The sequence below is a fragment of the Phodopus roborovskii genome, unplaced genomic scaffold (assembly GCF_943737965.1).
Source record: "Phodopus roborovskii unplaced genomic scaffold, PHOROB, whole genome shotgun sequence".
NCBI classification, from domain to species: domain Eukaryota; kingdom Metazoa; phylum Chordata; class Mammalia; order Rodentia; family Cricetidae; genus Phodopus; species Phodopus roborovskii.
This window is the reverse complement of record NW_026126689.1, coordinates 7,055,315-7,078,603: the sequence shown is the minus strand read 5'-3', so window position 1 is coordinate 7,078,603 and position 23,289 is coordinate 7,055,315. Positions and strand designations below refer to the sequence as shown.

Below are 23,289 nucleotides of genomic sequence, written 5' to 3'. Positions count from 1 at the left end.
AGGGTTACTGAATAAGGCGAGGCCTTCATAATTCATTTTAATGTTTATTTTGTTGTATGCTTATTTAATCAATGGGCATTTGTTCAGATTTTTTCCTTTCTTTTTTTTTTATTAGTTGATTTTTCATTTGTTAGTATTTTGGGCTGGAGAGATGGCTCGATAGTTTAGAGCATGTACTGCTCTCAGGGATCTGCGTTCAATCCTCAGGACCCATGTAGGATGGCTCACAGTCAACTCTAACTCCAGCTTCAGAGGCATTCAATACCTCTGGCCTCCACAGGCACCTGCACTCACACATGCATGGACCTTACACAGATGTAACTAAAAATAACGAAAGTAAATATTTAAAATCTTAGTGCCTTGTAAACTTCCCTAGAGTGACTGCATTTGGCAAGGAAACTGTTTTGGGAGCCTAAGAACCATGTTTTGGGGTGGGGAATGGAAGAGAAGGTTGAGAGGGACACATTTGGTGACGGGACTAGAGGACAACACTAATTCTCGGCAAGACTGGCACCCAGGCCTGCCCATGTCACTTCTGAATCTTGTTCTGGACACCTTGTACCCCCCGCCGCCAGCCTACCCACCAGTCACCCTTCGCTGCTGGGTTTCACCCTAGTTCTGGGTTTCTGAAATAGTCTGTGAACCCCGTTTTCTGTGATCCTCAAGTCTGCAATTGTTGGTAAAGGAAGAAATTCACCACCATTCACAGAGAGGGAATGAAACAGCAGCTCCACCCCCAAAGTTCTGTGAGAGTGTGCATTCTTAAATAGGTCATTTTTCAGTTCAACCAGATCTGCTTCTGTGGCCTGCCTGCCCGAATCCCAGAGAGGAGACGATCTGGGGTAACAGAAGACAAGGAGGCTGGCAGGAGGTGGAGAAAGATGTGATTTCTGCACAGAGGGCAGAAAATGTCCAGCTTATTAGAATGCCCCTCTGTCTGCTTAGGACTTTCCCAGGCCAATGGTTAATTCCTGCACAAGTTCAGCTGTTGGCGATTTTAAAAACTGCTCTTCAAAAAACAAAGCCTAATGATGATACAGGAGCCCAGGGTAATTTTCCTGCTATGCTCCCTGCAGTCCAGGGCTAGGCCAACCAGGCTAAGGTTTCTGTCTGGTCCCTACGTCGACTTGCGAGGCTGCCACGTTCAGTAGAACAATCAGTTCTCACCAGACCTCTCTGTGCCCCCTACCCTCCCTCAGTGAGTACCTGCACCACACTGTCCCCAGCGGTCACTGTAGCCCTCCGCCATACTCTTCTCCTGGTGGGCACCTCACTGAGCAGCTGGGCCAGTTTGCGCTCCATCTCTGCCGGAAACACGTCATCATGGAGCTGCCTCTCCACTACACCCAGGAGGACTGTGTTCAACAAGAAACAAAGCACTCGGCAGGTCAGCACAGATAGGAACAAACAGTGCGTGTGTGTGTGTGTGTGTGTGTGTGTGTGTGTGTGTGTGTGTGCGCACGCATGTGCAGGGGGCGGATGACACACGACAAAGGGTGTGTTGGCCAAGTGCAAAAGTCCCATACAAGATTACCACAAAACACTCATTACTAGACAGGAGACATCAAGAGGGGAAGCCAGATGGGTAAAGGGCCCTGGAAGTGGCCCGAGTCCATGGCAACCTGAAGATGAAGCCCAGGAACTCAGCCACAGGAGCTCTGAGCGCAGAGCATCTAACTAAGATCAAACAAGCATCCTGCCATCTGCACTACCTCAAACTTCTGGACAGTCTGAGCCCCCACCCCTCCGTCTGAGTTCTTATCTTGTCTTTGGCCGTGGACTTACAGTCTCCTTTGAGGAGACAGGATCTGCCTGCTTCTTGCTATCTGTGTCAGACAAAAGTATCTCAACAGATAATCAGCTTATCCTCCAGCTGATGAGGAAACCACCTTTTAGCCAAACTGGTCTCAACTCTCTCCCAGGTCCAATGCTAGGCAAGTAAGTCACTTCAGTCTGGAAAATAGAATCTATGCAACTTGCAAAGAGCTGAGCCCCACAAAAGGCTTCAGAGCCCATAAATGGAGACTGTCCCTGCTTAGGCACCCTCATTCCTTATGACTGGTCAAATGCTGCCTGCATACTGGCACCTGGGACTCGAAGAATTCAAGGACCAGGTTATGGAGCTTTGAACTGAAATGTCATATCCTTAGTCTAAATACACGGCATTATCTGCGGGCTATCTGCCTTATCTGCAGGCTATCTGCCTTATCTGCAGGCTATCTGCCTTATCTGCAGGCTACCTACCTGGATGTGCCCAAGTCTGTCTAAATAACCTGACCCTGTATTTATCTAGCAATACTTTCAGGGGGAAAAAAACTATTTCCAGTTTGCTTCCAACTTCACCCTACCTCAGGTCAGGAGACTGCGGATTCCAGGAAGAGTCTGCCCTGCACTACTAGACTTGACGTAGAATGTTAAAGAAACCCTTTCTGTGCCATAACTCAGTGGGGCACATCCCCGTAGCCCAAATCGAATCCCTTTCTCCTTCATTCTCTGCCAAGAACTCAAAGTACATTATGTCCTCGATTTAGGAATCCGGAAGGGAGCATCATTCCCCATATGCCCGCAGACTTCTTAGCGTACGGGTCTCCAAACATTATGTAAACTGAACATACCTGTTCTGACCCAAGAGGACTTCAGTAACTGGGATAAGTTGAGCTGTGGGTACTGGAAGGCTACACAAAGGAAAAAGTTGGAGAGGGAGAAAAAGACTGTGAGAAACGTGTTTTCACTCAGGAAGGCAAGTGTTGTGGGAGTGTAGTGTAAATCGTTAACACATCACCATGCTACACAATAGCATTCTTCAAGGCCCCCAATATCAAGAGTATGAAGACAGACAGGCACCAGTTTCCGAGTCCCTAGGAGAGGGAAGGATAAAAGGAAACAGAAGGGCTTTTCTGGTCCTCATCATGGACCACTGCATCACACACACAGGTCATTGCAATGTCTCCTGTATGTGTTGTTCTAGAGCAAAGCGTTTCTAAACTGTGTTCTTCAGAGCCAAGAGCTTGTTCGGCAATGCCTGGGGGTGAAGCGGAGCAGTTCTGCCTGGCTGAGGACTGTGTCTGGGTATTTCTGCTTATGATTTCGGCTATATGTACACACACTGTATGAAAATCAAATTGTTATCCATCAATAACTTCGTTCTCATCTACTTGTCTATATACATGTTGTTGTCGTTTATTTATTTACCTATTTATTTATTTTTCAAGACAGGGTTTCTCTTTGTAGCCCTGGCTGTCCTAGAACTGGCTCTGTAGACCAGGCTGGCCTCAAACTCACAGAGATCCACCTGCCTCTGCCTCCTGATGCTGGGATTAAATATGTGCACCACCAGCACCCAGCTTTATGGTTTATTTTTAATCATGTGTGTTTGCATGTGTATTTGTACACATGTATGTGTAGATGCCCAAAGAGGCCTGAAGGGGTTGTCAGAGTCCCTGAAGGAGTTCTAAAAAAGCATTACGTATGTGTTCTAATCATTGAGCCTGCAGCCACCTACTTTCACGTTTTATAGTGCATTCTTAATTTAGCTAATAATTTATTGAAAGTCATTAAGAATCATGATTTAGGATATTTGGCTGGTCTCAAATGTACCGCTTTCTAAACCAGACACCTCCACTTCTTCCCCAACTGCCTTGGAATCTGATTGTTTCAACTGGGACAGACGCTTTCTTTTATTGCTTTTTTACGTTCTTTAACTTAATACACAGTAAAGTTCACTCTTTCTGGCATCCAGTTTCGTTGGTTTTGGGGGAAACGCAGCACTGCATAAGCATCCGCAAGGGAGGATCCAGAAGTTTCATTCTTTAGCCCCCACCCCCAACTCACCTCCACTCCCCTTTTGTAGTCAAATGTCCTCTCCACCCTTACCCTGAATAGCTGTCTCCATCCCTACAGCTCAGGCTCTCTAGAATCACCACACTGTTTACAGTGCCCCTCTATTCCCAAACGCACACAGCAAAGGGAGACACGGGCAGAGAACGGCTCTGGAGCGTCTGCGCCACGCTCCCGGGCTGGCCTCCAGAAGCCCTGATTTTATTCAGTTCAGTCAAATCTGTCCTGTGGGAAAGGAAGGCCCAGTGAACCTACTAACATGCACTGAAGCCACAAAGAATGTAACACTGAGAGGGAGCCCTGCCATCACCCTATAGATGCTGGGCGCCTGTGTCAGGGTGCGCCTGGCAGCTGTGATAAAGGGCCATTCTGGTCGGAATTTTATGATGGAGACGGTGTACCTGTGAGCGAGCAGGAGCACAGGAAAATCCCTCTTTCCATCCGATCCCGACCACTATGACACCTCCCCCCCCAAAGCACTCTAGAACAACTGGGTCTCTGGGTTTTTTGTTTGTTTTGTCTTGTTTTATATTTGAGACAGGGTTTCTCTGTGTAGCCCTGGCTATCCTGGAACTCGTTCTCTAAATCAGGCTGGCCTCAAACTCAGAGATCCACCAGCCTCTGCTTCCCGAGTGCTGGGATTAAGGCATGTATCACCGCCACCTGGCCAATTGGGTCTCTTTTTAAAGTTAAAGTATTTTAAGGTAGAGATCTACCGATGTAAACACTGGAATCCTTCTGCCATTGCCCCCTCCAGGAGCCAGTAAGAACTCCCAGCCCCTCCCCCACTTCCCTTCCCCCCCCCCCCAGGAGCTGACAAGTACTCACGCTCTGCGATCTGCAGCACCGGGTACCCCAGGTAAAAGCTGAACTCCACCACTGTCAGGTTCCTGAGCAGATCGCTCACCTCGGAGCCATTCAGAAAGCCGTGTGCACCTTTAACAGCGAAGACAATATTCACCGGGCCCCTCCGAGGAGTCTCCCTTGTAGACCCAATGGTGACATTCACAATCTGAAAGAAGGGGTCAGAAGAGGAGGAGCTGAAAGCCTGACTGAGGTATCTACCACAAGTTCTCTGATCAGTGTTCTTCAAAGGGGGTAAAGAGGAAAGATGTTTTCTGTCTTAAAGACAGCGTCTGCGTATATACTTCTGGCCTCAAAGTGCTGGGACTACAGGTGTGTGTCTCCAAGCCTGACTAAAAAGGAGGTAAAATTCTAAAAGAAGAGGAACCGGCTTCCTAACCTTGTTCGGTGTGTGTGTGTGTGTGTGTGTGTGTGTGTGTGTGTGTGTGTGTGTGGCTTTAAACACTGTTTACTGGAAATGTTTTTTACATTAAGTGGTGAATTGAGTGCATGCATTCACTGCCCCTCCCTACTCCGCCTCCAGCCCCAAATCCCACTGAAATGACAGTAAACTGAACAAAGGGCGATAAATCCACAACACACGGAGAATGGAAGAAACCCAGAGGTTCTGTCAAACTTCTAAAAGATGAAGAAAGGACAAGATGGAGCTGAAATAAGCCAGAACCCAGAGAACCAAGAGAGAACCTAAACACAAAGTAAAAACACAGTAAACACACGGCAAACATGCAGCAAAGGCTAAGAAAGTCTCATTCTCCTGGTGGGGCGGCGGCTGGAAAGCGCTCAAGACCCGAGACCAGACATAGGTTACAGAGCAGGAATGGACGGATCAGTTAATTAAGAGGAGGCAAGCCAAGAGCGAACTGCCTTCCTCTTCCTGCTGAATCCACATCCAGCCAGGGCAGGCGCCAGCAGCAGAACCATCACCTAGAGCAGCCCAAAGGACTACCCTCTGAGGAAAATGATCCCCTCCCAGAGGAGACCAAAGGCCTCTTGTGGGTTAATACCTTCTGCCTAAAGGAGTGTGGGAACAGATACTCGGTGTACACAGAGCATACAAGACACAAAGGAGGAATGAAACAGTTAAGAAAGAGTATGTGCCCGGTAAAACACTGAGGAGGGCTCCGTCCCGAGGAGGGAGGGCCCCTGAGCTTGCACAAGGCAGGGCCAGCCTGCCTGTTTCTCTCTGACCACAAGCTGTGCAATTTGTAGACAGAACCTCACACTCTGGTGTATTCTGCCATGTTCTCCCCAGCTCCCAGGGCACAGATGAGTTCTCCCTTCAGGCCAAAGGGGACAGCCAGGCCATTGGCCATAATTAACCATTCTCCACCCCTCACCACCAACCAACCTCCTACTAACCAATGCACCCCACACACATATAGAACAACACTGCAAAGAAAGCAGTCGTATACAGGAAGAACACAGAAGAAAACCTTTTTAAAGTCCTACTTAACGTCCTCAGAAGGCTAGTACCAGCAAAGGGTGTAATGAAAAAGGACAAAGAACAATACAGAGAAATGACTCGTCAGAGATCTCAGTATGAACGGATACAACTGAAGTCAAAATCGGTGACTCAGAGGACAGACTTTCCAAAACCTCGGACAGAACAAAAACTTCCATGCCATACCAAGGGAAATTAAAAAGCACCAAAAGGCGAATTCAGAAGTGCCAAAATCTTGAGGTGAGATACATTTCAGAAAGGGGACAAAGGATGCGGTGTGCGCCCCATTATAAAACATCAGTAGTTTGAGTAGAATATACACGAAGCCAGTCTGTGGATCAAGTTTAGACCCTGGTTCTTAACCTGTGGGTCGAGACCTCTTCAGGGGTCAAACGACCTATTCACAGGGGTCACATATCAGATATTTATATTATGATTCATGTGGGTAATAAAATTATGGTTATGAAGTAGGAATGAAGTAATTTTATGGTTTTGGGGGGCACCACAACACAAGGAACTGTATTAAATAAATGGTCAGAGCACTAGGGAGGTCGAGAGATGCTTGTTTGGACAGAGACGCCGAATCCCAAAGAGCCCCATTAAGAGAGGCGGAGCATCTCAGGCATGAGAACTAAAGTGTCCCGAAGCCCAGAACATCTGGGGCTTCATCAGTGATGCACAAAACGTTTTAGATTTTGGATCATTTCCTTTTTTTCAGGTCAGAGAAACCAACTATGCAAAATATTCCAAATAAACCCAAAAGCTCTGTCCTATGACACAATCCCAGCACCAAAGCCTTTCAGATCTAGGAAACTCACACTGTTGAAAACAGGAAAGTGCATCCACGCACTGTGTCATTGACCGTACAACCGAGACGGTTCCCGTACAGGCAGAAACATTACTGAATTTCCTGTATACAACCAGCTCTTCAACTCACCCTGTGTGACCCCCTGAATTGCAGTCACTCTGAAATGTCTGAAGCCATACTATCAACTCCATGCCTTACCAAAGGTTAGCCCACAGGAGCTAGGCTCCTGCCACCTGAGCACGGGCACACCCCTCCCCTTAGACTGGATCTCTCTATGTATCCCTGGCTGTCCTGGAACTCGCTCTGGAGACCAGGCTGGCCTAAACTCACAGAGACCCGACCCCCTGCCTCCCGAGTGCTGGGATTAAGCTGTGTGATGGCACACCTAGCTTGGAGGGCCGGGCGTGCCCCGTGGTCAGTGCCATCCTCACCTGTACTGTGAGGTTATACGGTCCCTGGTGTTTCCTCGCTTCCAAGAGAGCTGTCATCAGGCCCTTCTCAATGCTCTGGGTGAAGTTGCAGAAGCCGGTGTCCACACTTGCAGGCACAAATTGAATCACTGAAAGGACAGACGGATGATCGAGGGGCTGCTAGAAGGCTGGGAATGACGGCGGGTGCAGCGCTGACGTAACCGTGCGCCCACTGAGTGAGCGTCAGCGCCGCAGGGGACTGCTTTGCTTTTCAAGGTTGACTTATTTCTATTTTACGCGTATGGATGTTTTGCTTGCATTTAAGTCTGTACTACGTTGTGCAGAGGACAGAAGAGGGTACAGGATGGCTCTGGGCTACCATGTGGGTGCTGGGAACTGAATCCCAGTTCTCTGCCAGAGCATCAAGCGCTAACTTGTTGAGCCATCTCTCTAGGCCCCAATATTTTTTCCCCAAGATAGCTTTGTAAAACATACTTTTTGTTCTTAGTTAATGCAGTAATTATATGGTGAGTGACAGGAGTCTGTTTCCTTTTCTCTGCATATTTATGGTTAGAGTGTAACGTTTCAACACACGTACCCAATGATATATCTGCTACTCAGAAATGCATTATCTGTGTTGGGAGTGTTCAAAATCGTCCCTACTGGTTATTTTGAATTATACAGCTGGGAGCTGGAGAGATAGCTTGGTGTTTAAAAGCGTCACTTGCTCTTCCAGAGAACCCAGGTGGATTTCCAAAATCCACAGGGCAGTTTACAACTATCTAATTCCAGTTCCAGGGAATGCAATGTCCTCTTCTGGCCTCTGAGGGTACCATCCATTCACCACAGTGCAGAGACACATGCAGACAGAGCCCCCACATACTAAAATAAAGGTTTTAAAAATATTAAATATACAGCTGATGGTTGCTGAGCACAGTTCTCCTATTGTGTCAAAGACCAAAGTTACTCCTACTCAGAAGCATGCTGGAGGGGTTAGCCCTCCTCCCCAGACTGTCTGCAAATCTATACCCGACTTTCAGATCTGCTTCTACAAGGTAAGTGAGAACATGTGGTATTGAGCTTTTTGTTCCCGACTATTCACTTAGTATATCGTCCTCCAGTCCCACCCATGCAAATGGAAGGATTGTGTTCTTTGTGGCTAAATGGTATTCTATTTTGTACATATGCCACAATTCTTCATCTACTTATCTGTCAATGAACACAAGGGTTGATCGCCTAGCTTGCTTACTGTGATACAGCTGCAAAAAGTAAAGATCTCTTTCCAATATATATACATATGTATGGATGCATATGTGTGTATATGTGTGTGTGTATGAATCGATGTGATCATTGGACCATGCAGTAAGCGTCTAAGCTTTCTATAATACCTATATAATCAACATTACATGATTGGAGTTAAAGACAGTCTGAGCTATATAGCAAGACCTTCTCTTGAAAAATAAAACAAGCAAAGCCCGGAGAGACAGCACAGCAGTCAACAAAAAGCCACACAGCTCTTGCAGAGAATCTGGGTTCGGGTCCCAGAACCCACAGCAGGTGGTTCACAACATCCTGTAAATGCAGGGAAATCTGATGCCCTCTGGCCTCTGTGGGACACATAAATTCATTGCAGACACTCTGTGTGTGTGTGTGTGTGTGTGTGTGTGTGTGTGTGTGTGTACATATACATATACTTACACATCATGGCCAGCAGGGTCGTTAAATGGTTAAAAGCACTTGTCATAAACCCTGATGGTCTGAGTTTGATCCCAGGAAACCACAAGGTAAAGGGAAAAAAGCTACTCTCACAAATTATCCTTTACCCTCCGAATAAATTTGACCACTAAATAAATGTGTGTACACACTCACGCAACCCCAACAAACAAAACACAGTATGTGTGAAGTCACCTTTCTCTGTCCTCACCTGCACCGGCTAATGTAGGTTTTTGGATAAGTTGTTCTGAGGCAAGGTGTATCTCATAGTTTTGATGTACGTTTCCCTGATCAGTGGCGCCAATATCTTTATTGGCCATTTGTATATCCTGCTCTGGAAAGTGTTTCTTCTGGTCATTTTCCCATTGTGTGCGTGGAAGGGGTACATACACGTACACACATGCTCGTGTGTGGGAGAGTTTACTATGTTCCCTTAAAGGTACCATCTGTCTTGTCTTTTCATCTACCCTGTGTCCCCATATTAATATCTGCGTGCCTACTGGATTCGCTGCCTCTATCATGTTCAAAATACGCTATAATTATACGAAGGCAGTGTGCAGGAGCCTGTGGAAGCTGGAAGAGGGCATCGGATACCCCGGAGCCGGGAGCACAGCAGCCGTGAGTCACACAATACAGGTGGTGGGAATCCAACTCGTGTTCTCAGTAAGCGCAGTGTGCACACCTAAGTGCCGCGCACTACCTCTATCACCTTTATGGGATGGCTGTCACAAGAAAAGACTCTTTCCTGCCAGTGCCACCTGGAAACATTGTATTGCAAATGTCTGCAAAACTCCTTCCCCTATAGTCAACATAGGCTGTGACTTCAGTGTCCTAATGGCCTACGATGCAGAAGCTACGAGACTTCGTCACCAACTGTGGGGTACATTTCAGTTTCCACAGCTTGTTTAGGAGAGAGGCTACCCCACTGGGTCATGGGGTGCGCCCCAACATTCCTGATGATAAGGCAGGGTGACTCTTGAGGTCTAAGGAGGGTAGAAAGCTCTGGCAAGATGAGGGCTACACACTGGACCTCCTTTGAGGGCATCTCTGGGTGTGATGCTGGGCTACAAGGGTTTTTCCCAGGGTCACACAGCAGGACGGTGAGCTCCTGAGACTGGGCTACTCAACTGCGCCTTCAGGGTACAGGGTGATGCTGACTGGTTGCTTCCTGGAGCCATGGATGCGTTTTCTAAGTCTCCTCTCATGGAGATGTAGAAAGCACATGAAACATGAAGGTTACTGCCATACTTTTGAGCTGAGTGACTCAGGAGGCTGAGACAGAGAAACCACTTGGGCCCAAGAGGTCAAGTCCAGTTGAAAGTCTACACATTAGTAGAAGATGTAACTCATAAACATTTCAAATATATATAACATTTATTACAGAGGAATTATTAAGTACATGTAGGCAAAATGATACAACATCTGGCATCACATTAAAGCATTTTTTGTGTGTTTTGCTTTTGAGACAGGGTTTCTCTGCAATCACTCTGGCTGTCCTGGAACTCACTTTGTAGACTGGGCTGGCCTCCAATTCACAGAGATCCACCTGCCTCTACCCTCTGACTGATGGGATTAAAGGTGTGCGCCAACACAACCAGTTCATTAAAACAATCTTTAAAAAGTTTTACCAATTTTTGCTTGAAAATTGGCCAAAAAAAAAATCTTGATTATTTTTTAAGCTTATTAACAAACATGTGTGTACTTAATATTGTGTATTCTACTTTTGTATATGATTGAAAATGTCCATCAGGAAAGGTTAAATAAGGTATTAAGCAATTACTGCTAACTTTAGGGGGTTTGATGATGTGGACGGATGTGCACCTGTTTAATAGTCCTTTTCTTGTAGCGGTACACATGAGTGAAGGTTATGGTCCTTAAGGCTTACTATGAAATAATATAAGGAGAAGTGAATGGGAGGGAAGGCAGAGAAAGTCTCACTGCGAACTGAAAACTGTTATGATTAGGGAGATAGTTCAATTAAGAAGGCGCTATGTCTTGCAGGCATGAGAACCTGAAATCCATCCCCATCCCACGTGAGGAAAAGCCAAGCACGGTGGGTCAGGTAGATCCCTAGTTGGTAAGTTCCAGGCCAGGAGACAGCCTGTCTCAAAAAACAAGGTGGGTGGCACCTGAGCAAAATCTCCTAAGTCGTGTTCTGGCCTCCATACACATGTGCACCTACCTGTACACACATGCACTCACACGACCCCCCCAGAAAGAAAGAAAACAAAAAGGAAGTAAAATTTTGTGGAGGCCACATAATGTTCCATGGGGTCCACTAAACTATCTTGTGTAGCTCTGTACACGCTTGGCTTTTTTCAAGCTTATAAAGCTGGTGTTACTGTTGTTATTAAGTAACATACCCAGGAGGTACAGTAGCCCACGAAAGCAGTCTTAGCTACTAAGAAGGCCTCATCAGAAGTTATGTTCAAAACCGGAAGCTCAGTCCAGACTAGGACCACCGCAAGACTGTCGCGATAAATTAATGGATAATTTTAAAACAATGCCCAATTTAAAAACTATGAGATTTTGCTTATCTTTATATGGACGGGTGTTTTGCCTGCATGTGTCTATGCACCACATGTGTTCACAATCCTCAATTTTTACATGTATTGTATGTGTGTGTACATGTATGCGTGTACAGGCATGCAGATATCAAAGGACAACCTACAGGAGTCATTTCCCTCCTTTCGATCATGTGGGCTTCAGAGATCAAACGTGCATCGCCCTTCACCTGCCGAACTATCTCAACATCACCAGACACCTATTTTAAATAGGTGTATAACTGAAAAACTAAAATTCTACATGCAAGCCCAACATCGATATTCAGTTGTCTCACCTGTTTGAACTTGGAACCTGGGCTCTGGCACGAGGAAAGATGGCTTCACAGACAATATTAAAGGAGTCTGGTCACGCACAAGCTTGCTATTGATGAGGACATTAATGACTGATATCGCCGTGTAAATAAAAGGACCAGACGTTACCAGAAAAGTGAAGTCTGTGAACAGTTCATACACCTGGAGAAATGAAAAAATTAAAAAAAAAAAAAACAAAACACAAACTTGAAGAAGACTGTTGGATAGGAAAAATTAATAAGTAAAATAATATCAGCAGCTCAAATGGGAGATAAATGCTTCAAAGATAATCAAGATTTTACTTTCTGTATTCCTTTTACATTATGCTTACTTTTACAAAAACAGCCTGAGAGTACAGGGACAGCAAGAAAGGACAGCCACAAACATGGGCTGAATAGTGAGTATGGAGAATTCAAGACTGGTCATGCCTAAGCCGCACGAAAAGGAGCAGTTACTTCACTGAATCTGTTTAAAATAACACAGTGACAGCCAGCTGAGGACTTTAAAGTGTACGGCGATCACAGCAAAAGCAGAGGAGTGGGGGGAGCTAAATCTAAACGCATTTCACGGAACATGGGAAACGTCTTTCCAATGTATAGGCAGCACACAAATATTAATGAAAGCCTACCGTCCTTTATTTGGTGCAGTTTTGAGATCGGCATGTAATTTACACTCACCATGTGTCTTATTACTTCAGCCCAGGCCCATTTCACATGCCCCATGGCCAGCATGGCTCGTGGCTCAGGGCTCTAGTTAGACAGGAGCCGGACTAGGAGAGCCCGGCTTTCTGAGCTCATCTGGGAAAGGGACGCCATCAGCGGGTGTAACGTAAACAGTATAGACATCCATCTCTGCCACACTAATGTACAGAAAGACACAAATGTACTCGCTCTAAAACCTAACATAAGCCCAAATCATTTATTAAAGTAACTCAAGGATAGCGGTATTCTTAAGGTCACCCCAAACTATGCCGCCTGTGGTCTGAGAGCCTCTTTATTCCAACACTACAAACGCGTTCCCCACCACACAGGGTAAAATGACCGGCGGGCAGAGACGCAGACGGAAACTGTACACCTGGAGGGGTGAGAGAGAATTCAAAGCGCAGAGCCCAGCGCTCTTGCCACACCCCATGAGACCCAGCAAGCATGTCAGGCATCAGACTCCTAGGCTTGGGGCCTCACCTTCAGCTCCACCGCACGGTTGAAGTGAATCCTCAGAACTTCTTTGATCGATGTAATGATGTACTCCTGCACAGCTCTCCTGGCCAGCACTACAAACGACAGCCAACCACCAGATGCATTTTAGTGCTATTATGGAAGCATGAAGATGTCACTTCAGGAAGCCATGGCTGAGGCAAAGCATGCTAGCAGCTTGGTTTGAAATAAAAAGCCCAGACTAAGGACAGCGAGGAAAGACCCGAGTGCTGTGACGTATTATAGGAAATGGGAAAGCAGGGCACAGCATCAGCCCGATGTGTTGAGAAGGCTTGTGGGTAGCACAAGGGAGCAGCAATTGTGGCCCAGGAGACGGGAGCAGCAACTGTGGCCCACCCAGGAGACGGGAGCCTCCAGTTCCCACTTTCTTCTCAACAAATAACATAATTTCTCCAGCTATTTGCCCAAACAGCAAAGTCTGAGGCTTTAAAAGCTCTCAGAAGTAATATTTTTAAAATCACTAAGATGCTATTTACCCAAATGGCAAAGGCTGAGGCTTTAAAAGCTCTCAGAAGTAATATTTTTAAAATCACTAAGATGCTATTTAGTGAGCTGGTGGTGCTGTCCTCCACAGGGGGACAGCGTGTTATAAGCAGCAGCTGGGGAATGCTGGCCGCTACTGATAGGAGAAAATTTCCTCGTAATGTCCAAGTAGTAACATTTTATACAGGAAACAAAATATTTCTCACTCCAAAGTCTAGTTCTTTCTATTTTGTTTTTCATATAAAAGTCCAAATTTAAAATTCCCCGGAGTGGAGCTGGAGAGCTGACTCTGTGGTTTGGAGTACACTCTTGAGGAGGCCCCTGGCTGAGTCCCCAGCACCCACATCAAGCAGCTCACAACCTCCAAGGTTGAGGTTTAAAGCTCTCTCCTGGCCTCCACAGACACACACACACACACACACAGACACACACACACACACACCTCAAAATAACAATATGAATCTGTGCCAATGAGGACGTCTGTCTGCCAGTATTTAGTGACCCTTCCCTTCTATCCTGCAGTTCTTTCCCAACCCCTTCCGTTCCGTTGTAGAATTATACCTGATGCCGCTACTCTTTTTTTAGATTTTATTTTATGTACATGTGTGCCTGTGAATTACATATGGGTGCAGGGGATCATGGAGAACAAAAGAAGCCGGCCAGATCCCCTGCAGCTAGAGTTGCAGGCAGCTGTGGGGCACCCGGCGTGGGGGCTGGGACTCGAACTCTGATCCTCTGCAAGAGCAGCACACTCTTTTAATGCTGAACCATCTCCCTAGTCCTGCCATTCAATCGTTCATTATCCTATCTTAAATTATTAAAACTTAGACAAAATCATTCCTCATTCATTCATCGTAAAAAAAAAAAAAAATGCTTAAGCTATTTGACTGTTCCTCTAGGACATCAGTGACAGGTGGTAAAAGGTGGGGACTGCCACTTCTTTAGTCCCTGAAGTCATTACAACAAATCTATGGCCCCTGTCCAACTACCTGCCAACTGGCATTGCCTGCCAGGCTCCGAGCGGACCAGACTGCGCCATGAATGATGCACAGGGAAATGAAATGAGGAGGAAGGAAATGCAGGAGCGGGAGGGAAGCAGGGGGACCCAAACTCAGGGGGGTGAGGCGTGATAGGAAGGCAGGCAGCTACAGGAAGCACACGGCCCCCGCTGCCCACCATCACGGCCTTCTTCTCTGGCTAATCTGAGGAAGACAGGACACCACAGCCCTGTGATGGGGGACACGAGTCCGGGAAATAGGAACCATCCAGAAACATGTATCATACAAACTGTTTTCTAACGACCTACAGTTTCTCTAAGGCCAAGAGAAGACAGATGTGGAGATCTTCAAAGGATGCCTGGCTCCCCTCAGTGGAGGTCAGCGTCTAAGCATTTCCCTCCAAGCCATCAATCAATGCCCCTCATGTGTGTCTCTGCATTATTATTATTATTATTATTATAGAACTCCACACACACACAAAAAAATCCTCCTCTACCCTCGACCTTTGTCTAGACTCTCTCCCTAGCAGACAGCTACCTATAAGAAAGGAGCAGATATTAAAAATTAAACAAGAATGTGTTTTGCTTCAATCATGCCATTTATGCATATGCTGGGCAATGAGCTCCAAAGCCAAAGACACTACCAAAACACCTCCAAACGTTCCACGCCCCACGTAAGTCTTTTATCTGCTCTTGTGGTGATTACTAACTAATATGCAATGCCGTGTGGTCATTTCCCAGGTGCTGTGTATTTTATAAGTTTAAATCCTTATAGTAACCTAACGGAGCCTATGGCCCTTATCTAACACTTGTGAAAGCAATTAAGAGACTAATGACTAGCACAAGGTCCGCAGAGGAAGAGGGCTGCTACCCAACACCCACTCTCATAACCACGACGGTGTGTCGTCTCGTTAAGTACTGCACGCAAACACCTTCGAGAAGTCCTCTACCTCAGAGAGGTGACTGGAAGCAGGGCCTTACCAGTTGTGATCAAATAGGCATCGGGGACTGTTATGTCACACACATATGGAGGCTTGGCTGTGGCCAGTGCTGGTGTGCCGACTGTGGCTTCAAACGTGGAGGTGGTCACGGGGCCGAGGGAGGGCTGGGGATGGGGCACACTGTTCCCCTGAGGGTTCTGACTCATAGGCTCGCCGTTCAGAGCAGAGTCCACAGTATCGCCAGGGGCAGTGCTGATGTCGGGCATGCTGGGTTCCGGGGAGGTACTGGGCGGTAAATCTGTGGGTGTCAATGATGAGCCCATGACTGGCCTTGTGGGCATAAGTGAAGGGCTTACTTCAGAAGCAAGTGTTGGGGAGGCTGAGAGGTATAAGCCAGGGATTGACTCTGTGCTGGCCGGAATGACCCTGGAGGGCATGAGTGAGTCAGGTATGTGATGGTCTGTCAGACTGGCACTGCCATCGGGAGGCGTCAGAGTCAAGAATGGAGAGGACTCGGTTAAAATGGGTGTCAAATGGAAAGCAGCTGTCAGGGATGGGAAGTGAGTCCCAGCAGCTGAGATGCCAAGGGAGGTCTCGGAGCCGGAGGGCACCAGTGTGCTGACTGAGGATTCATGGGCAATGAGTGAAAATTCAAAGACAGAGGTAGCTTCAGAGAAAGCTGAGGTGACATGAGCATCGGACTCTATCAGAGAAACTCTCCGCGCTTCGTCGAACTTGCGAGAGTCAGGGGGGGCGCTTGGGAGGGGGGGCATTTCGGGGTGAGAAGCAAGGTCTGAACTTGACCAAGGCTGAGATGGCTCTAGACTTGTGGGATCGAGAACACACAGCTGGGGTGACTGCAAACCGGTAGAGTTGGACAGGGAAAACGTCTCAGCCAAGGCGGGGAAAGGCTGAGAAGGGAAGGCTGATGGAGCGCTTGACATCAGAGACTCTGGAAAAGCAACAACACCTGACCCCGAAGGAGACGGAGTGCTGAAGTCCCGGGCTGCGGCTGAGTAAAAGCTGGAGGTGGGATCCAAAAGACTCCCGGACTCGGGCTGCGGAAAGCTGGTACCTCCTTGGTCAGCAAGGAGCTCAGGCTCTGCTGAGGAGACCAAACTGTACTCGGGGAGAAGGCTTGGGTTTCCAGCTGGAAGGGATGGCGTGGTTTGATCTGCTGTCAAAGAGAAGGATGAGTCAAAATGGACGCCGGGGATGACTGAGGATGGCGGATGGGTCGCACTGGACGGCCTCACTAGATCACTGACCACAGAGGTCCCAAAAGAGGCGTCGAGTGAGCTCGGTGTGGAGAGGTGGCCACGGGAAGCGTACCCCTGGGTAGTGGCAATGCCGCTCATATCCACCTCAGGCGACGTATCCGTGCTGACTTCCCACAACCCCACAGATCTGGAAGAAAGGGACACGACAGGTCTGGAAGGGAAAACGGTATTAAATTCTTGAAGATCTTCCAGCTCAGAGAGGTCTGTGCCCAAGCTTCTCGATGGAAAGAGACGGCTTGATTCTAACGAGGACGCAGACAGAGTCTCAAGCCTGTCCCCCGGTTCCACGTCCTTCTCTGTGAGGCTCCTGGCCAGAGCTTGCTGAGGTGCCGAGACAACACAGGACCCACACCACGTGCGTGGTCTCAGGGACTCCTCAGGGTTGAGGACATGGGAATGGTCAGAAAGACTGGGGGTTGTGGAGTGGTGCAGAGATTCTAAGGCTCCCCCAGCCTTGCTAGAGAGGAAGGGGTTATCTGAAATGCCAGCTGACTGGACAGCAAAAGACCCAGATGACAGAGGGGCTGAAAGTAACTCAGGTGGGCTGATGAAAACAGGGTCTTCGGGAGACATGGCTACACTGGGCTGTGTTCTTAGAGAGATGGCTTCTTCTACATGTTCACGCCAAGCAATGGTCCCATTAGGGTAGCTGTCCGCGCTTGTGGCCAGGACAGCCATTAGAGGTCCTGAGACCTCCCACAGGGGAAGAGATGGCTGTTGAGTCATGCCATCGCCTGACGGCTGAGACACGGAGATCCAGGAGCTGAAAAGGAGGTTTTCTGGGCTCTCTGTTACAGAAGCTGCAATCTCTGGCAAAGCTTTGCTTGATAACTGGCTGTGAGCCTCTGTAGGATGAAGCACCAAACTCCTACTAGGAGTTGGAACGATGCCCTCAGACGTGAGGAAAGCCGACCAGGCAGAGCTGAAACCACTGGAGGACTCGACGTGCACAGTCGCCTGTCGAGCTGTGTTCTGACATCCAGACAGCACTTCGTCCTGCAGGGTGGGCAGCGATGGAGTCATCCCAGGCTCCGGCATTTCCTGGGGAGGCTCTAGTGGGCTCAGCGTGACGGACTGCACTGGGGAAGCCACCTGTGAAGAGGTCCAGTGAACGTCTGGCAGAAAGTTATCCATCTCATCGTCGTCGATGGCCACCTCGTTACTCGTCACAGACCCATAATGTGCCTCAAAGATGCCATGCTCCGTCGCACTTGGAGTCTGTTGTCTGAGGTCTACAGAGGATGCTGCATCAAAGGCATCGGCAGATGGGGAGGGCAGGACAAGGACAGAGATGCTTGGCTGGGACCCTGCAGTCTCTGGTAAGGCCACATGCACGACGCTCGTCTCGGGAAGGAACTCCTCGTGAGGTAAAGAAGGGGTGTGCTGTTCCAGGGAGAGCTCATCTAGCAAGAAAAGCAAAGCCGAGTTAGCTGCCATGCAGAGTCAGAGTGTGAACATTTGGCTTCAGATGTAAAAATCCACTCATTCAGAAAATACCCATTCACTAGGGCTGGAGAGATGGCTGGGTGGTTAAGAGCACTGGCTGCTCTTGCTGAGGGCCTGCGTTCAGTTCCCAGCACCCCACGTGGGAACTCACAACCTTCTATAACTCCACTTTCAGGGGATCCAGCACTCTCTTCTGGCCTTGGCAGATACCAGACATGTAAAATGATGGGGGGAAAAATATATATATATATTAAAGATAAACACATGTAAAAAGTATCTGTTCACTATAAAGAGGCACAATTTATAAAATTCCAAGCTGGACAATGCCAAAAGCAGCATCAGGTCAATCTATGCAAATAGTCACAAACCTGAACACTGCCTTCATGTAAGCTTGCATGTGTGTCCACACACCCACAAACCTTATTTCATACAGTCATACCCACAGAGCCATCTGTCCCAAATGTGTGTTAGATGGTGCAGATAAGCCTTAATCCATTCTATTTTATGAGTGGCATCTTAATAAGCGGGAGAAGAGTGGATACACACACACACAGAAAAGAGAGCATGAAAATATGGGGGTATGTCATGGTGGTGTAGCCCAAAATCAGACTGCCGGCCAAACATCGGGGGCTGGGAAGGGAGGGGCCAGCATGGAGCAGATTCTCTCCTTCACAGCCCTCAGAGACAATCAACTGTGCTGACACCTGACCTTGGATTTCTACCTTCCAGAATGGAGGCAGCAAATTTCTATTGTTTAAGCCCCAAAGGGAAACGTCTACCTCAACTTGGACTCTTTAAAGCAATTATGTAAAAACATGTCCCCAGGTTTAGAAGCTACACCATTTCTATGGTCCTAATCAACTGTTTAAGAGTCCTAATTTAAGACAGGCCAGACCTTCAGTGTCTATCCAATGGGAACATAAATTTTCCTCAGGCTAGGCTTGGTGTCACAAGCCAGTTGTCACAGCCACTAGGGAGACTGTGGCAAGAGGATCAGTCGAGCTAATCGGTTTGAAAGCATCTTGGCAACATCGTGAGACCATCTCTTAAAAGGAAGACACACAAAAATGTGGCCAGGAAAGCACACTGTCACACCAGACACCACTTTCCTTAGCTGCAGATCAAATAAACACAACCACAGAAATAAAAATCATGAGACACATAGGGAAATAAAGTACCATTAAAGGCTGAGAGGGGAGGAAGCCTGATGTGGCTGCCCATGCCTTTAACACCAGCACTCAGGAGGCAGAGGCCGAGAGGCAGAAGGCTAAATTGTTCAAGGCCAGCCTGGTCTCCACAGTAACTTTCAGGACACTGTGAGCTACATGGTGAGATCCTGCCTCAAAAATCAAATAAACAAAAAAGGCTGAGAAAAACCCCAAACGAAAAGTCAAAAGAACCCCAGATAGATATCAGATCTATAGATTTCAAATACTGGAATTGTAGGATATGTTTATTGTTTAATTTACATAAGCCAACAGAAGGGCTAAATATAGGAGTAATAAGGAAGAGACTATGGAAGCTAGCCAGAAATATCTGAAAAAAAAGACAGAGCATTTAGAAATAAAGAATATTATAATTTGAACCAGATGTATTGGCACACACCTTTAATCTCAGCACACAGGAGGCAGAGGCAGGATGATCTCAGTAAATGTGAGATCAGTCTGGTCAACATACAGCGTCCAGAACAGCCTGGACTATATAGAAAGACCATATCTCAAAAACTAAAATATTACAATTAAACACTTATGTAAAACAGCAGTCGAGACATTACTGAAATGACTTTTTTAGTGAACGGGGGAGAAATATCTGAAGACTACACTCAGGACTGGTAAAGGAGAAGCAAATGCAAAACAGAAAAAGCAAACAAATAATTGGTCTTTTTAAAACCAAGCAATAGAGCCAGCGAAATGCAGCCAGTAGAAGTGAGTACTGCCAAACCTGACAACCTGAGCTCAACCCCAGAGACCCTGGAGGCAGGAGAAAAATCCCGTTCCCAAAAGTTGTCCTCTGATCTCCGAGAGTGCACAAAATAAAATGTAATAATGAAAAAAATGAGAGGCATTAGGTGGCGTCAAGGCAGAATGAGGCAGTCTAACACATACGTCAAAGTTTTAGGAAAGACGCTAATTAAAAGAGTATCGGGCTGGGTGGCGGCGGCGATGGCGACGGCGGTGGAGGTGGTGAAGGCAGCAGCGCCCACCGTTGGTCCCAGCCCTCAGGAGGCAGAGGCAATCAGACCTCTGAGTTCAAGGCCAGCCTGGTGTACAGAGTGAGTTCCAAGACAGCCAGGGCTACACAGAGAAACCCCATCTCGAAAACAAGCAAACAAAGAGTAGGATGCAATGCCATAGTCATAGTAGTCATAGAGATAGTGAAACTTTCTAAACTTATTAAGAGACACAAATCCATCAGTCCAAACAAGCCAAGAAGTCACTTGTTGGGTAATAGTTTTTTTTTTTTTTAAACCTACACCTACAACAGAGTCCAAAGACAAGGAAAACCTTAAGCAGAGCCAGAAGAAAGATGATGGCAATTAAATGACCACACAGCCGTGTCACAGAACAGAAGCCAAACCGCTATGGAACAACTCCTTCAAAGTGCTGAGAGAAAATATCTGACACTTTACATCTGCGTAACATTAAACCTCTCTATCACACATAAGGGGCTGGAGGGCGCCTGCTTGTGGGGCCAGCGCCCATATAAAAGGTTGGCACACATTTGTAATCCCCGCTCTTCACAGCAGAGGCAGGAGGATCCCTGGGTCCCACTGGCAAGCAGTTAAGATTCAGGCTAGTGACAGACCGTGTGTCAAAAGGTGAGGGGCGCCAGCAAGATGACTCAGTAGACAAAGACACTCAGACACATACACATAATAAAATTCTGTAACATAAAAAAAAAAAACACTCTGCTATAATGCGTGTAAAACGTGAGAGCCAAACAGGACAAGATCCCTTCCAATGAGTCAGAAACACGTCTTGGTATGAACCAGAAGGACGAAAGAGGTAAAATGTAAAAATCTTTTTCAGTGGCTGGTTTATGAACCCAAAGTTCTGATGCAAATTAAAACTAAAGGGCCTGGATGAGGGAAAGAGACAAAGTGGCCAAAAAGAATAGAAATAAACATGAAAGTCCCCAACAGAAAAAGAGCAGACACACACACACACACACACACACACACACACACACACACACACACACACACACACACTTCACACGGAGGACTGGAAGGTGCCAACCCAGGAAGTTTGAGTCTCTCTGCCAAGCCCTGGGGGACAGTCACCAGCTCCGAAGAGGCGGCAGCTGCAATGCCATGGGGAATTACCTCTGTAGTTAATTCAGGAAGAGGTTAGAAATCCCAGGTGAGGCTGTTTCTCCACATAAAAGGCATCGGGGACTCTCATTTCAAGCCCTGGAGATCAGCTTCCAAGCCATCAAGCTTTAGACCCTCCAAGAGGGAAAGGGTTTTTTCTCTTTGAGGACAGAGGGGGAAGGGGTTGAGGAGAGGTCTGTTTCTCAGCAGTGACGTGGGCGTGCAAGTGACATGGCAGCTGGCCAGTGTCTGCTTCTCCTCCAAGTGACCCACGCCTGAGAGCTCGTCCACAAGGCCAGCGTGCAGGAGCTCTCTCTCCCCACATCACCCACTGGGTCAGGCTAGATGTTCCAGGACAGAAACTGCCCATATGCCCTCTCTACCATGCCCAGTTTGTTCACAGTGATTAAAAATCAGTCACAGAGACATCCAACTGTCTGTCTGAGATTCGTGTAGGCAAAACAAAGTGGCATTCTGAAATGTTTGTAGGTCATTTTATTCTATCTCAAACTCTTTTCTAACCATCGCAGAACACTGTAGAATCCTGCACTCTTCGAGGCAAGCGGATCCCTTTAAGACCCTGCCAATCCTCTTCTGTCAGGAATGAGGCTTACAGGGGTTAAGCTGGCTTGTTGAAAAGGTTTTCACCGGCAGACGTATGTTCTGGGAACAGAGGTACAGGCTAGAAAACTTGTCACACGTCAACATGATTTACAAGTCCACTTTACCAAAACTGTTGGTAAATTAAGTTGAAAACATTTCAGGTTGTGTTGTTTTGTGTTATGAAAGTACATGGCAAATGTGGTTACTGGAATCTACACAAAGCTGCCTGTTTTAGACTGAGTTCTCCTGCCAACCTATGGGCACCTCCAGGCCACAGGCCTGGGTGCTGGCAAGAAAGGACATCTCTCTGAGTTGGCTGGGGAACAGCGAGGTCACCCATCTCTAAAGAGCTTTAATCCAAATGGAACTACTATTTTTGCTTCTTTGCTAAACTGTGTAGTTTTCAAAACACGATGACTCAGTTCAACTCGCTGTGGATATTCAATCTACAAAACAAGCACATTGACGCCTAAGATTTAAACACAAAAGCAGTCAGATTAACTGTTGAGCAACTTGGCAAATCTTCACAGATTTCTCCTCAGAATGTCCTGAGGAGGGTTTTCAAGGCCTTCCCCGCCTATCGCCTCCCTCATTTAGACAGCAGTACCTTTCCTTCTCTCCCCCAGCCTCGGTGCGTGCCAGCACCCTCTGCCAGGCCTGAGTACCCACTGTGTGCCAGCACCCTCTGCCAGGCCAGGCTGGAGTACCCACTGTGTGCCAGCACCCTCTGCCAAGCCTGAGTACCCACTGTGTGCCAGCACCCTCTGCCAGGCCTGAGTACCCACTGTGTGCCAGCACCCTCTGCCAGGCTGGAGTACCCACTGTATGCCAGCACCCTCTGCCAGGCCTGAGTACCCACTGTGTGCCAGCACCCTCTGCCAGGCCAGGCTGGAGTACCCACTGTGTACCAGCACCCTCTGCCAGGCCTGAGTACCCACTGTGTGCCAGCACCCTCTGCCAGGCTGGAGTACCCACTGTGTGCCAGCACCCTCTGCCAGGCTGGAGTACCCACTGTGTACCAGCACCCTCTGCCAGGCCAGGCTGGAGTACCCACTGTGTGCCAGCACCCTCTGCCAGGCTGGAG

The 23,289-nt window shown here is 47.5% G+C and overlaps 1 protein-coding gene across 1 annotated transcript in view; it reads right to left on the bottom strand.

Annotated features, from left to right (window-relative positions):
* Kiaa1549 (KIAA1549 ortholog) overlaps positions 1–23,289 on the bottom strand; it is a 108,787-nt gene that overhangs the window by 44,566 nt on the left and 40,932 nt on the right. The window contains exons 2-8 of the mRNA XM_051174674.1: positions 15,604–18,246; positions 13,110–13,198; positions 11,913–12,090; positions 7,382–7,509; positions 4,666–4,849; positions 2,616–2,675; positions 1,207–1,355 (exon numbers count right to left, since the gene is read on the bottom strand). Of these exons, the coding sequence (XP_051030631.1) occupies positions 1,207–1,355; positions 2,616–2,675; positions 4,666–4,849; positions 7,382–7,509; positions 11,913–12,090; positions 13,110–13,198; positions 15,604–18,246 (3,431 nt within the window). The remainder of the gene's footprint in view (positions 1–1,206; positions 1,356–2,615; positions 2,676–4,665; positions 4,850–7,381; positions 7,510–11,912; positions 12,091–13,109; positions 13,199–15,603; positions 18,247–23,289) is intronic.